At 41.3% G+C, this 16,685-nt stretch overlaps 1 protein-coding gene across 3 annotated transcripts in view; it reads left to right on the forward strand.

Moving 5' to 3' along the window:
• RS1 (retinoschisin 1) overlaps positions 1-16,685 on the forward strand; it is a 31,449-nt gene that overhangs the window by 4,258 nt on the left and 10,506 nt on the right. Inside the window, exon 2 of one of the 3 annotated variants that reach the window (XM_087938276.1) lies at positions 13,488-13,513. The exons of the other annotated variants lie outside the window; for them this stretch is intronic. Coding sequence (XP_087794402.1) covers positions 13,488-13,513 — 26 coding nt within the window. The remainder of the gene's footprint in view (positions 1-13,487; positions 13,514-16,685) is intronic. 3 annotated transcript variants of the gene reach the window in all.

Raw genomic sequence — 16,685 nt, forward strand, 5'->3', positions numbered from 1 at the left:
TGGTTGCGTTCAATAAGAATTGGTAAAGTCAGGCATGTTTTCCCATCTACCAACTCGACTTGGTAACCAGATGCTCTTCTCTCCTCCGCCTCCACAATTCCTGCACAAGTTTTTAAGGAATATGGAGTGCTAGGACCTTTAATGCCAAAAGCATCAAAGAAGGTTTAACTGGCTAAAGATCTGTTACTTTGATTGTGCAGCATAGCATAAAGCTTAATGGCTTTGTCTCTTTGGCCTGCTGGTAGACTCTGACCAAACAGATTTTGGAGTAGGACTTGCCACCTGTAATCTTTTTGCAGACTTCTGTGCATTTTGTATTGATTTCTGCTGTGGTTGTAGCAGTGTGTTCTTCCTCCCTACCATGCTCGCTGCCACTGTAAGTGTGTTGTAAAGTCCATGGTGCCGGCCCTGGGTGCAAAGTTTGTGTTATGGACTGTGCTACCACATTCCTTGCATTTTACACTGACCCTACATTTGCTGACAAACTGAGGGACTGATGAGCAGCACTTGTAGCAAATGTTGTTTGCTTTCAGGAAAGCTTTGTGGTCTTCCATGGACTTCTCCCTGAAGGCTCTGCATTTTAGGAGAGGATGTGGCTTCTGGTGTAGAGGACACTGCTTACCAGGATCTCTGATCTCAGTTTCTATGTGAGAGGAGCTGGCAGACCTGGAGGAGTCACATTAATTTTATGGCCTGCTACTGGAGGCTTGTGAAGATTATGTTCTGAAGGAGCAGCAAATGACAATGTGAAGTCAAAGCTAGGATCATTTCTTGTTTAGCTTGTTGGCACATGAAGTCCACAAAAAAGAGAAGGGCAGGGGAATGGAACATTGTACTCTCTCTTGCATTTGGAGCCATGTGTGATCCACTGCTCTTGGAAGTTATAGAGTAGCTTTTGTACGATAGGGTTGGACACCTCTGGCTGTGTCAAGGAACGCAGGTCCTTGCAAGTCCCCTTCTGACTTAGCTACTTGAAGTTCCATTGGTATGTCATTAAGTTCCCTAAGTTTCTGATAGACTCTGTTAGGTATTTTGGGAAAGCTATCAAGTCTTTTGAACAGAGCATTTTCCACTGCTTCTGCTGAGCCATAGCACTCATCAAGTTTGTCCCAGATTGTTTTAAGGCCTGTTTCGGGGTCGTTTATGTTTATGGTCCTGATTCATTTTGCATGTTCAGCAGATTCAATTCCAAGACATTTAATTATTAAATCTATCTCCTTGCTATATGACAAATCTAAGCCTCTGATAGCATTTTGGAAGGAAGATCCCCAGGCTCTATAGCTTTCAGGACAATCATTAAACTTTTCAAGTCCTTGTGTGACTAGCTCACATCATGCACGGAACTTGGCAAGGTCTATGGGGTTTGATTAGCTGACTGTGCATTGCTGTGTTGAAAAGGTGTTGTGTAGTCATACCTTTTAGGAGTCTCTGGTTTCACCTGGTCTTTTCTATGCTGGTCTGGTGTGAAGGCTAATCCTGTAGAATAATTTGCAGACTCAAGGACCTTGGGTGTAGAGGATTTGTTGTTAGCCTGTAGTGGTGCTGAGTAGCATCTTTGGCTTGTTTCTTGTAGGTTGTCTTTTCAATTGAGGTGAGCATTGCTGCTTGACCAGGAGTGCTGATAGATGTACTGTCAAGTGCGCTTCAGAGGATCTTTGGGTTCAGTTGCTGGCTCAAGCACATTGTTGTATTTACTGCATTCATCATCAGAATATACAGCTTTCTCTAGGGCCTTGACTTCGGCCATGGCAGCTGCGACTTCTTACTTTATAACAATCCACTCTAGGCTCACTTCTAACAGGGCTTTCTGAATTTCCCAGGATGCCTCTTGCTGCATTCATTCAGGTTCCAACCATGCTCTCTCTCTTTTCATTTCTATTTCTTGTTCTGCTCATGCTTTTGCGGCTTCAACCTTTAGGTGCACTACTGGCTAATGACTGTTTGGAAGAATTACATACCTGAGACCTTGTCCTGTATGAAGATGCCCGGCTCAGTGACATGGTGTCTTGTGGAAGTGCTGGACTGTCTCGCGGCTGCTATATGGCCATATGCAGATAGCTGCATTGCCAGAGTAGCAGGTTTCTGTATAGTCGTTACCCTGGATCCCACTTGCTGGGTAGCTACTGTTTCACTATTCTGTCCTCACTATATGTTAGTCTGTGTGCAGCTCAACATGCAGCTAAATTCACCTATCTTCCAAAAAAAACCAGACCGTGTGCGTAGATCTGAATGCTTTATTGAAAGAACAGGATACGGTGAAACCGGGGAAAACAGGAATACATACAATGAGAACCAAATACAAGATAGGCAGTATTAAGTTACTGCTGAACTTAACGATTCAAAATACAAGCAATTTAAATCTCACCAGCGATGCTCTGTGTGTGGAATGTGGGTTTGTCCTGGTTGACCATGTGCCACAGATTAAGATGGATTCTTCTTTGTGCTTCTGCCTTCTCCAAATGCAATGGAGTCTGGCTTCCTAGCTTGCACTTGGTTTTAGAGTGCAGGCTGATGGGTAAAATGGGTTGGGTCAGCTTCAAACAATATACTTGGTATTTTGTCTCTCCAGCCACTAGATGGGGCTACAAAGGAGTAACGGTATATAAAAGTTATACGCTGGGGCATGATAATTCTAATGGACCAAGCAGTTAAAAGTAGTAGTGGGAAATTTGTACTTTCAGACTTGCAAGATTGTAAAGAAGCCTTACAATAAAGTTGAATTAGTGCTTCATGTTGCATTTCTTGTCTGGTTTACTTGAGGGGACTTTCTGAGGATTCACCGTTGATCAATGTAACAATCATGCGGATAATTTTTAAGGGCACATTTCTTATTAATCAGAGTTGGAAAATAAGGTGGATACTGGCTTGTAGCCTTATGTGATTTTTAAAAAATGGAATTTTAAAAACATCATTCAAAACTTACATTTTAATGACATCTATATGTTTTGCATAGGACTTCTCAGGCAGTAAAAAACATAAAAATTGTGGATTTCTTCCCTCATATCAAAACAATAAATTGATATGTAAAAGGAAGAGAAAGATGAATCTGTACTTTTCAGAAGTACTTGTAAATAGTATAACAAAAAATAAAGAACTTTAATAGTATTTTAAGGCTATGTTTGAATGCTTAAAATGACCCATTTTTATGGATCTGGAAGGTTTTCCTGGCCAACTTGGGTAATTTGCCAGGCCCTTGGAGAACAAAGCCATTGAAATTGAATTAGATGCTTGATGGATAGGACATAATGCAATGGCACAGATGCCATTTTGTGAGATGACCTTGGTTTTTGTTCAAGTCAGTGAGACAATCAGAGTCCCCTGTATTATGATGATGGATTGATCTATTAGAATATCAAAATTCTATATTTGACATTTTTCCCTTTTAAAAATCTGTGCTAAAACATTCTACACTTTCATTTTCAACTTTTTTCAAATCCACTCATGGAAGAAGAAACTGATACTATTGTGATCTGCAAAGCATGTTCCATGTATACACTTATGCCCATAAAATATCCAAACTATATATGTACCAAATGTAAAAATGACAATTAACAAGTTTCACAAATAAACCCATATATCGTATCTCTGCCGATCTCTTTTGTTTCTCCAAAATTACCTGTAGTTACTCAATAACTCCCATATTATGAGGTCCCTAAGGTGGCCAGCAATAACCTGGATTGCCTAAGGGATTTTGAACCAGACAGACATAAGAGAAAAGGCTGCCTTTAATCCCTACATCTAATCCCCCCTAATATCTCAAAATTAGCCCAAATTGGGCAGGGTTTTTTTTTTGGCAACTCTGTTGCCCCTTGAGTGGATGTCTTTGTGCTGCCAGTTTCCTATTTCAAAGCTGGATCTTAGGCAGATCCCCTTATCTCCTGGGACGTCTCCTGTCTAGTCTTTGCCTTTGTTTGCCTTTTACTTAGGGCTAGATCTCAGGCGCATGCCCCTTAGCCCCTAGGACAGTGATGGCGAACCTTTTAGAGACTGAGTGCCCAAACTGCAACCCCAAACCCACTTATTTATTGAGAAGTGCCAACATGGCAATTTAGCTTGAATTCTGAGGTTTTAGTTTAGAAAAAAACAGCTCGTACATTAACATCTTTTGTCTTAAAAGAAAAACACAATAACAGAGCTTTCAATGATACAAACAACTTTTTATTGAAAGGTAAAAGTTTGCATTTGAACAATTAATGTGATTTTTTCTGTTGTACGCATGCTGATAATTTGTCTAACCTTGGCAAATACTTGGTAAGTTTGAGAGCAACACATGCAGCACTCAGGTCATTGTTAGTCTGTTTCTGGTGTCTGATATAATTCAAAGCTGAAAACAGCTGCTCACAAGCATAAGATGATCCAAACAAAGTAAGGAAAGCAATCCCAAGTGCATTCATTGATTTAAAATTATTTAGCTCACTTTAAGGGTTTCATTTTCAGAACTAACTATGCTCTCCTTTGTCATCCCTTCTATCCTCTCAGGTGTTTCACGCAGATCATAGAATTTATTTTTCCAGATAGAGCTTTCTTGAAATTCCAATAGCTCCATCTCCAGATTTCCTAAATCTAACCAGTGTAAGCAGGAAAGATCAAATTGTTCAAATTTGGCTTTATCTGAACAAGTAAGAAAACACAGGGTTGTCTCCATCTTACGGAACTGTAAAAATCTGTTACTAAAATTAACCTTTGCAGCTGCTACAATGCTAGAAAATTCCTTGTAGATTTCCTGGTTCCCCTTTGTGGCCCCAAACCCCAACAAAGCCAGTAAACTCTTCCAAAAGGATCTACTCATGCAATTGGAGGACAAACTGAACTTTTGAGAGTAACTACAAACTTTTCTTAGGAGAAGAGAAGTAAGCTGAGTCTCTCTGTTCTCACACATACACACTCATACAGTCTCTCTCATTCCCTCTCTCACACACGTGCACACACTACCCCTGCGATGCTTTCGCCGTCCTTGTCCCTACACTGGGGCAGCCAAGCCCTTCTGGCGAGGGAAGGTCTCAGCATCTGCAGGGTTCCCACCGCTGCCCTTCCCTCCCCAGGCCAGATCTTTTTGGAGCACCTTGCCAAAGTCCCAGGGCAGCTGACCTCCCTTTAAATGCTGCTGCCGCTGGTGTAGGGAGTTGGGGGAATGTAAGAGGAGGCAGCAGAGCCCAGCTAGTCTTAGAAGGGAGATCAGGCAGGCTCCCAAAAGGAGACAGGGGAGCAGTTCTCATGGGAATGAGGCAAGAAAGCCGGGTGAGTGTGAAGGGTTGCCGCAGCATAGGAGGGCGGGAGGGAGCCAGACTGAAGAAGGGCAAAGCTGAAGAGTCCTCCTCTCCTACGCTCCTTTCTATTGTTCTGGTGAGGGTTGAACACTTGCAGGGGTTGATTTGAAAGGCCTAATCCTCGCCTGAACCTTGGGAGGTGGGGGTATTGAATGGTGAAGGCACTCTGCACATTGTCTGAGACAATCCTGCCACAGCAAAAGAACACACCAAGGGTACCAAGCACGGGGTGAGGACGTGGGCAGCGAGGGATTCCTTATTGCTGTAGAGAAGGAGAACGATGTGCAAGATCCTTCTAGTCTAGTCTAGTCTTACACACACACACACCCAATTCTTTGCAATTAGGTTTCATCAAGGCACAGGTTATTTGCTTGTGTAGCTGTGTAATTTTTGAAAGAAGGCAAGCAAATGACAACTACTAAATGACAATCGGGAGTGGAAAAAACAAAAGGCTAGGGAGGGTTTTTTGAAACAGAACGAAAGGGGGCAGGGACAAACAGCCCCCTGGCTGTCTATCAACTTAAATGGGAGGCATGAAATGAAACTGCACCCACCAATCACAGCCCTGTTCTGCCCATCAATTGTTTTGCTGCATGTCTGGCAGTGTTTCGTCTGTGCTGGGGTGACGGCGTGCGTACCCACAGAGAGGGCTCTGCGTGTCATCTCTGGCACATGTGCCATAGGTTTGCCACCACTGCCCTAGGACGTCTCCTGCCCAGTCCTTGCCTTTTCTGCAAATGTTCTTTCTTTTCCTCTACTGGTGGTTGTTCCTGCTGCTTCGTTTCTTTGGGGCTTCAGCCTTTGAGTTCAATTAAAAAGTCACCAAGGATTTCACTGAGGCCAGACATTCATTTAGACTAGACATGTCAAAACCAAGGCCTGCGGGCCAGATCCAGCCCATGATTGGTTTAGAGCTGCCCTAGAGATGGTGAGGGCCAGCCCTGCCACCTTGGCCCACCCACCCCAGCTGGGTGTGCCCCCTGGGTGCACGCACAGGAGTCAGTGAGTGTGGGGGGGGGGGAGTGGCAATGCCCAGTAGGAGCTGCAGCTTGTTGGGCCCTTAGCTGCACATTGACTGGCACCAATGGCCAGCTGGATGTGAGACAGGATGCCCAATAAATTGTGCTCGGCCCCACCTCACATGTACTGCACTTGCATACTTCAGGGCCTTGAGTTCCAGGTTCCCCTCTTCGGCCCTGCCATGCAGTGAAGAGGGCTATATGGAGCCAGGCCCCACTGACACTTGGCTCATACCACCCCACACCCCTGTCTCCCCACCTTTCATTTCATGGGCCAGGTCTAGTGATGGGATTCAAATAATTTAACAACCGGTTCTCTGCCCTAATGACTGGCTGGGTAGGTGTGGCTGGGTGGTCATGTGACTGAATGGGCATGGCCAATCATTCACATCGAGGGGCACCTTGCTTCACCTCTCCCCGCCACCCCTGGCCCTTCCCTGCCCCTCCTTGTCACGCCCAGCCTTGCCTTGCCAGGTAGCTCACCTCAAAGGCCTCAATGAGATACATTTTCCCTCTTTATTTATTTACTACTACTGACCATCCAAAATACACTATTTAATCCTATGTATATATGCCATATGCAGTGGCGTTCAGCCGATTTGCACTGGTTCAGTAGAACGGGTACCTAATTTTTTGTACAGTTCAGCGAACCGTCTGAAACCTCGCACCTCCCCTCCCCCAGCCACTCCTCCCCTGGCCCAGGCTCTTCTCGCTGGGTGGCTCACCCGAGCTTACTAGAGGTGCCTCACACCATGACCTCACACGAGGGGAAGGGATTGGGAGCAGGGAGGCTTGTTCACTCCCTTTCTCTGCACCTGTGCCATTTGGCCTTTTTCCTTTTCCTTTTCAGCTGGGCCCAGTGCCAATGCCATCTGGTGCACATCGGCCTCTGCAACCAGGCCTGGCAGCAGCAGGGAACACAAAATACTGGGTGTTTTATAGCCCAATTATTTTCCTTGTTTAGCAAGTGCAATTGGGACTGGCAGCTTTCGTAGTTACAAATATAGATGGCTTTGGCCTGGGTTACTTTGAATGGCTGGTTCTGAAATTCTCCCATAATTTCAATCAGAGAACCCATGGTCACGTCAGCAACTTTTGTTACTGGTTGATTATTTTCCCATGTCCAAGATGGTACAGGACATTTTTCCTCTTATGTCCTTTCCTGAGAGGAGTCATAATTTATTTAAAAATAGTATTAATGTGAGAGAACAGGAAAATAAGATTTTCTGCTTACCAGTTAACTTGTGAAGGCAACTGATTTCCTAATTGATGGAGAAATTGAAGTTGCAAGTATAATTTTCCACATTAATAAATCATGAGTTCAGTTTTATAAGTATGCCAGGGCAGATCTACAAATCAACACAGCGGTTCATATATTACATTTAGTCAAATGGTGTTTTATTTGGCTTCTGTGAAGCCAACCAATAGTTGTGTCTTCAACAAAGGATAGAGTAAAAATCATTCAGTAATTTATTACCTCTCTGTTCTTAGCTAGATTTTAGCCGCTTCCTTTTCTTGATTGATTACAGCTGTAATAATCATTACAGATAGTACAACTGCCTTGTTTAATGACCATTTATAGTTGCAATGGTGATGAAAAAGTAATTTTGCAACCAATCCAGTGGTGGTATTCAGTAGGTTCTGACCAGTTCTGGAGAACCGGTAGCAAAAAATTTGAGTAGTTCGGAGAACCAGCAAATACCACCTCTGACTGGCCACAACCCCATCTATTCTCTGCCTCCTGAGTCCCAGCTGATTGGCTGGGTCTTCTTTTGTTGCCTTGCACAGGAGAACAGAACTGGAAATCAGGTTAGTGGGGTGGGGAGGGAATGGGGATTTTACATTATCCTTCTACTGCCATGCCCACCAATCCATACCCACCAATCCATACCACGCCCACAGAACTGGTAGTAAAAAAATTAGAATCCCACCACTGAACCAATCCTTGCATTTATGATGATCTGAGATGAAGCAAAATTATATTTCATTTAGCAATTGCTGCATTTAACAATCAAGCTGCCAGTCCCAATTGTGCTTGCTAAACAAGGGCTACCTGTAACAAATTGGAAATATATGGTCTGTTGCTGTCTGAATGAGCTCACATGAACTTGTAAGCCTCCCTACTCTTAGAGCTGGAAAAGAAATTTAAGCTTCTGTTCTAAGACATGGTGGACCATTGAAATTTAATTAATTAGGCCAGAATAATATATTGTCATCTATTTGCCCTTCCTTACCAACTGAGAAAATTATGAGGAAGCCTTTAATTTCCTCTCACGTGGAAATGGGAAATGGACATACATGAAACTGAGATTTTTGTTGATTCATTCATATAATAATCCATAATTCTCCTTATACTCCAGATTATGTTATTCTTTTTTCTGGGCAGCTGGACACATTTCTACAACAAAGCACTGGAAAACATTCTATCTGGGTGGGGATCAGTAATATTTATCCAATATTTCATGTTCCCTGCTGCTGCCAGGCCTGGTTGCAGAGGCTGTTGTGCACCAGATGGCATTGGCGCTGGGCCCGGCAGAGGCCAAAAAGAGAGAGTTGGGGAGGGTCAGAGACCTACTAGGAGTAGGAGCCCTGCCTGAACTTCCTGGGGTGGCTCCAGTTCAGCTGCTGGTGGTCCATGGCTGTAGTTGTGTGGCTCAGATGCTGAAAAGAGAAAGGAAAGTCCGAATGGTGCAGGCACAGAGAAAGGGAGTGAGCGAGCCTCCCTGCTCCCACTCCCCTCACCTCGGGTGATGTCATGGCACAAAAGTGGCTCTAGTAAGCTCAGGCGAGCAGGTGGGTGGGAAGGAGAGCCCAGGCAAGGCGAGGAGTGAATGGGGGAGGAGAGGGGTGAGGCTCAACAAATCAAACTGAACAAACAATTACATACCAGTTCTACAGAACCGGTGCAAACTGGCTGAATACCACCACTGGCCAGGTCCCTTCTGCTGCCCAATAGGCAGGCCACCCCCCACTTTTTGGCCTCTTATCTGGGGGATGGTGAGACACCTCTGGTAGATGAGGCTTTGGCCCTCGCCTTCCTTACATGATGCAACCAGGGAGAAGTACCACTTTCTAGAGAATCAGGTTATTGGGGCCCAGCGGATGACCTTTTCAATACTAATTCCCTTACTATGGAATAGTTTGCTTCTGTTATTAGCCCTCACCGATGTTCTTTAGAAGACAGTCCTTTTTTCAGGGCTTTTGGAGAAAAAGGTGTGTAAAATAGAATGCATTTATTTTCAGGTGTTAATCTTATAAGTCACAAAATTTTAATGCTTTCAGTATGGTAATGCTTTCAGCTACTAAGAGTCTATGAGTAGGTGGCATATAAATTATTATAACAAAAATATCTTATGTGGTCAAATATATTTTGAGCCTTTTTTTCTTCCTCTTTTCTAGGTTTTTCTCCTGAAAACTAGTAATTTTGGAATCTTTTGGATATTGTTGAAAGAAAAATCCAGAATGAATAATACATTTTGTATTGCTACAATATTGAGAATTTCTCCTGTTTTCAACAACTTTTTTTACTCAATTATTTCTCCTAAACAGAAAACCTTTTATACTCAATTTCCTAGAATTCAACATCTTGTAACTACATTTTCAAGGAGAATAAATACTGCTTTTCAATTCAATGCATTAAAAATGCCTGTATGAACAAGTCAAATTATACTGTACATACAGCATTTTATAAAACAACAGGGAGCTTCCAACATTAGACAAACAATTATGGTATTTATAAAATGGTCAAATTTTGTATATCTGGAACGGGCAAAAATAATCACTTTCAACTTTTGAAAATAATTAGCTAGTTTCCTCTGCAGTGTTGCACTATACTTCTGAAGGCTCATCTAAAGTCAACTGAAGCTTTAAAATAATAACTGCATCATTTACATGTAGCAAATTTTGGCATCTTCTATTTTGAGAGGCTAGAGGTTCAAATTCAAGAATCTCAAGGGGGCTCATGCACTGGAAAGAAGCTAAAATACAGGCTCTCCTATACACAGAGATTTTATCTGATTCTGGAATTTTTGCATAGTTTTAAATAAGGAAAACAGGCACCGCTCAACATTTTCCCATAAAAGAAGTCTCAAAATTAACTCAAACGTTTAAAATCCACAAATATCTCATACAGGAAAGGTGTACACTTATTGATATCTCTATCAGGTGATGTAGAACTAAAACTTGATCTGTTCAGGAGCTACTTACCAGTTAATGAATATTTCAGCTTTAACCACAACAATACAAGAGCACACAACAGATATAAACTAAATGTAAATCACTCCAAACTCAACTGCAGGAAGTACGATTTCAGCAACAGAGTGATCAATGTCTGGAACTCTACCTGATTCTGTTGTCACCTGCTCAAACCCCCACCCCTTTACCCTCAAACTAACCTCGATTGGCCTCACCTCATTACTAAGAGGTCTGTAAGGGACGTGCATAAGCTCATAATCGTGCCTATCGTCTTTGTCCTATTGTCCCTATTTATTACTTCCTATTTCTTCCATTTAAACTATGTTTATTCTAGTTTCTGTTGTATTGTAAGCTTTTGACAAATAAATAAATAATCATAATAATACTTGGATAATTATGGCCATTCCTTAGTCGGAGTTTATGTTTCCAAGGAAGTTTATCTAAATAATACTTGTAACCTTTAAACTGGATGAAATAGTGCATCATAGGGCAAAATCTTTTGAAGTACGATTCCCCAAATGGGTTCATTTACAGAATGCATCCAAAATCCAGGACCCATAACTGCCATGGAATTTAAGTTTGGCAAATTTTATAAAACATTTTATTACATAAACATTATCATAAAGCATTTTATGACATAATACAAAATGTTATAAAACATTTCCTCTGGTCATTTTCTGATGTTTGACTGTACTATACAGTTCAACATGAACTACTTTCAATCTAAAAATAACATCTGAATATCTCCTTTAATCTTTAAGAACTTTTCAAGTACATTGGAAATGCTGCCATTGTTGAAGGCATTCAGGAATCTAATAAGGAAATATATCTGAAATAATGATGCAAGGGTCACAACTTGTCTAGTTTGTCATAAAAGAAAGACCAGGATAAAGGCCCAAAAGCCAACATACTGTATAATAACTACAATATATTGGTATTAATATTCTGATTGCAGATTCTCTAATTAGTGTGGTTTACCCATGGTTTACAAATAGATCAGTAATTTCTAATATAGTACATAGCATGATTCTTGCTCCTATGTATCCAGGTCTCATAGTTTACAGAGGTTAAATTTGGAGCAGAAGCTCTGCCCTTTCAATTAATTTTCACACTCGAACTGAGGGTCACATAACTTTTTATTTTCTCTGCAACTGCCACATCTGCTTGTTGGAGACCACATCATCAATACAATATGATTTATTTCAAGACTATTTTTCCTATTGGGTTTTCCTTTTCCATCTGTTATTTGGCACCACTGTTTAGCCGAAAGACAAATGTTTTCTTTGGCTGCTTAACTAGGGATACCAGTTCTGGGCTGTTAAAATTAAAAAATGATAGTATCTGAATAGAAAATATATAATGTTAATTTATTAACCAATATTACTTGGACAACCAATTATAAAGCATCTTCATAAATCAGAAAACAATAATGTATCTGGACAGGATCATGGAAATAGAAAGAAAATATATGGAAAATGCCAGGTTGGAAGAGAAAATTGTTAGGAAAAGATAAATTCCCATGCATGCTTTTAAAAGGTTGTGGTTATCCACTTTAAACACAGTTTAACCCATGGTCTAATTTCAGATACAAAGCTGGGCCTATGAGTTAAATCTCCATCTTGCTTTATTTAATGTGGTGTGTTTGTTTATGTGCATTCCAGCAGCATTAATACATCTGGCTGAAATATACATATAAAATGCTATCAAAAATGTATTTCTTGATCTTACACCATCTAAGGATGTATGATCTAAAATTCTGCATATTTGCCATGCTTGTTCTTGTGTAGCAGCATTTTCTGCTCACTTGGCAGCACAAAAAGCACATGTTCTTTGTCTGGAGGAGATGGAACTTCAACAAGTAAGGGCATTTGCAGGAGGGCAGTGTCAAAACTTTATGACGGTGACTGTGATTACACAATCAATGGTCCAGTTTTATATGTGTTGCACCTACAATGCACATAAAATAGAATAGAGCTGGAAGGGATCTTGGAGGTCTTCTAGTCCAGCCCCTTGCTCAAGCAGGATATCCTATACTGTTTCAGACAAGTGGCTGTCCAGTCTCTTAATGACTGAATACAAGCTGTTCCACTGGTTAAAAGTCCTCACTGTTAGGAAGTTTCTCCTTAATTCCAGATTGCTCCTTCCTTACTTAAATACTGTTATCATGTCCCCTCTAATCCTTCTTTTTTCTAGATTGGCCATATCCAATTCTTGCAACCATTCTTCATGTTTTAGTCTCTAGGACTTTAATTGTCTTAGCTGTTCTTCTCTGCAATTTTTCCAGAGTCTCAAAATCTTTTTTGTAGTGTGGTGACCAAAACTGGATGCCACATTTCAGCTATGGTCTTACTAAGGCTTTATAAAGTGATATTACTAGTAATACTTATTGTAAAAAGGTGGGACTTTCAATAAAATGGTGGGCTTTCAATAGAGCAGTGGTAATCGTCATCTTGACTTTTTGACATCTTCCCTTCTTGTGGATGCCTTGTTTGTAGGTGTTGACTTAAAGGCAGAGGCCTTTCTTTACTACCAGGAAAGTTATGTGTTTTATTAGAACTGTAATTGTTCTTAAGAATTGTTGTCCTTAGTGTTTGAAGAAAGGGGAGGGGAGGAAGCCAGAACTCAAGCCAGGGCGTACTCTTTATATAGAACATTTCAAAGTTTAGATTACACCTCAGCCTTTTAATGTTATATAACAGAGACCCTGCTCTAGCCATTATTTTAAATGGCTTATGCTGCTGCTTGGGTTAATTGTATTTTATTGTTCTGGTGAGTATCTTATAAGTGCCTTGTGGACAGCATTGTCTACAAACAATGCCTGCCTGCTTCATGTTCCCCTTTGGAAACAGCCTTTTGAGAAAGTATTTGGCACAGTACCTAGTGCCAAATGAGTGACCATATAATTTATCTTTGTATTTGTTCCCAATTTCCATCCCTTGCTATCCAGTGCTTTGACTTTTTTTTTTTGCTGTTTTTTTCACTTCTGCGGCAAAATCACACCTATTAGTCATGCTGCGATTGTCACTTGCAGAGGTAAGTGTTTTGTATTTTTTGCCTGCTATATAAGCACCTTTGGAATTTTATTCTGTGTGGATTTTCCCACCCCACTGAAAAACATGTGGTATTCTGGATTTTAATGCAAAGGATTTCATACCGGATGGATCAAATTGCAATGTGATCGAGTATGAATGATGGAGATGAAACAATCAATATCCTTTGGGTGATGATATGATTTATGCATTGACATCATAGTCCAAGTGATCAATTTGCATCATCTGTCTAATGATGTCATCATGCAAATTGCAAACATGATATCATTTGGATCATTTGGATCAACATAATTACTGGACTCCAGTGAACAACACATCCTTCATCCAATCAGTTTTAAACCAAACTTCCCCAGTATTCTGGTTTATAATTTTGATTCAGTTTAATTCAGACTTACAGCAGCATATCTTAAAAAATAGTTTATTTTTTTGAAAAGGCTGTATTTACAAAAGTGATTTACAGGAGGCTTCACCCTCCACCCCCACCCCAAAAATAAAGCATAGCAAGCTGCCACTAGTTCACATTCCCTTCCATTCTTGGAACAATTTAGGGGCTGGTTCTCTGCCAGAGGTGAGTCATGTGACTTTCTGCCTTTCCCTTTTCTTTGTTGCGATGCCATCACAGTGCAGGCGATAACTCCACGAGGCTAATTTTTATAAAATGACATGCTTGGCTTTCATGTTTTATGCTGTTCCTTGTGTTTAGAATCTGCCTACTCACACGAACTGCTATGTATTCTGCTGCTTTCCAGTGGTTTTCTACTTAACAAGCAGAAAGGGGAGGCTTTGAGGAACTTCACTTCTTATCTAGCACAGCTAATAAAAAATGTTAAACAACAGTCATAAATCCATTTGAATAGCACATCCAAGAATGTTTCAGAAAGATAATTACAAACAGATGCACAGGTCAACCCAGGTTAAGAAATTAATATAAGGAATTACCCCGAGTGATGAAATTAGCTCCACAATCTTTTGTCAGTATCTTTTTGTCAGTAATAACATAATCTTAATTTTCTAATGTATATTTTTCCAGGAAGCAGTGATTTGGTTGGCCTTTCTCTATAGGAAATCTTTATGTCTAAATCAGTGCTTTTTAAACCTGGCAACTTTAAGATGCGTGAACTTGATCTCCCAGAATTCTCCAGCAAACATGCTGGGAGCTGAAGTCTGCCCATCTTAAAGTTGCCAAGTTTGAAAAATACTGATCTAAACATTCTGAACAAAATGGTAAACTTCAGGTTCCAGATTAGTTTTATCTGGCTGTGTCATTCTGGGGTCCTTTCTCAGGTTTTCATTTCTTTTGCCTGACAGTCTGCATTTTTTCTACCTTAACTGAGTTGTTGGCAATATGAAGCTGAATTGAAAAAGGACAACATTCAATTCATTTTGATTCCTTTTTACTTTGGATTTTGTAGGAAAGGCAACTTAGTTTAGTGTCCAAAATTAAATAGGCAAGATGACTGCTCTAGGTACATCAAGAATAAGGGGAAAATGTTTGGAGATCTCTAATTTTAGCAACCTCTGACTGCTTTACTAATTCAGATAAACTTTTTGTTTCAAATTTGGGTATTTCTCATTTAGCAACCACAGCTGGGTCTGGCAATTCCATCTTTAAGAATAACAGTTGCTAAGTGACCCTGCATGTTTATCCTTTGTTTTACAGACCTGTGAAGGTTGCAAATGCAAGAATTGGTGGTAAAGTTAGTAAAGTAAATTAACAATAAAGTTCTTTATTGCCATCATACCTATGAACAGTCACTAAACTGTTGCTAAACAGGGACTAACTGTATAAGCTTCTCAGTACTCTGACTGGCCACATTAGATTAATACTGTAGTAAGTTAGATAACAAATAAATGAAAAAAATTAAGCACGTCTATGGTTTTTGCACTACTGTGAATTTTACTACCTCAAGTTTTTTTTGTCATTAACCATTTTTGAACAAAATGAAAGCAGCACAAAGTTAGATGTTAAGCAGACAGCATGTCATGGTTGACTCGTAACACAGCTCTGCTTGCAATCAGACAACTGTAACAGGAGGGGAGAGGGAAAGCATTGGAATGTAAGGGAGGTTTGAGAGAGAAATTTGAAATGCAAGTGTGCTGACTGGAAGGCTGAGACAGACCCAACACCTCATGTCTGCCAGGTGGGGAAATTCGAGTCAGACAAATTGTTCCCAAAACAAAGATAGTACAAATGATTGATGGACAATGGACAGTGGGAGGTTCATGGGGGGAAAGGAAAGTTTTCCTATGCTGTTTTCCTGCAAAATCATTAGAACTAGCTTTTCTACTTCTGTAACCACATGGAATCTTTAGTATACTCCTGATAAAAAAAATGTCCCAGGAGTTCTTTTCCCTGTCTAACCACAGTTGACATTAAGGTGGTTCTCATAGAAATAGCCTACCTGGATCCCACCAGGAGGTCAACCCTGAGATGTTGGCTATGAGCAAAGAGTCAGAAGAGAAGAAGAAACCAGGAGAGGCTTGGCTTGGGAAGAGCCAGCCCCACCCAAGGCCAGAGAAGGAGCACAGCCAGCTGGCATGTGTCCAATACCAAAGACTGAGAAATCTAAGCAACTAGCCACAGCCACAAAGGAGAGAGCAAGGGACACCCCATATCAGGGTCCAAAGACCCATTGGGCAACAATTGTGAGGAAGGCAGAAGAGGCTGAAGACCCTCTTCTCCTTTCTGGGGTCAATGTGGTCTGAGGCAGCAAGTGGAAAGTGAAATGACTAGCCTAATGGGACACCGCCGTGAGTGGAAGCTCCTGATCAGAAGCTCCATCCATGGAGCAGTTAAGGGAGAAGTTCAGAGGGATGGAGATGTATGTTGCAATAGTGCTTGGAGCTGTAACTGCCACCAGCCAGCCAGGAGTTGTGAGAACCCCAGCCGTCCTGCCTGCTCCTTCTCCTCCTATTCTTCAGCCAGAGTCCGGCAGCCACAACTGCACTCAGGGCCCCAGCATAGGCAATGGCAGCAGCAGGCTTCACCAATCTCCCTCTTCCATTGTAGCCAGAAGTTTCAGAGGCCCCGGCCACAGTAAGAACCCCAACACAAACAGCTGCAACTGGAATTCCAGCACTGGCACCATACCTGTTAGGCTACTTATATGCCTAACAGTGGCGGCAGTCCTTATTCAGCTCTTGGGGTTCATCCT

Source organism: Pseudonaja textilis, chromosome 8 (genome assembly GCF_049901715.1).
Source record: "Pseudonaja textilis isolate UNSWEBS1 chromosome 8, rPseTex1.2, whole genome shotgun sequence".
Classification (NCBI taxonomy): Eukaryota; Metazoa; Chordata; class Lepidosauria; order Squamata; family Elapidae; genus Pseudonaja; species Pseudonaja textilis.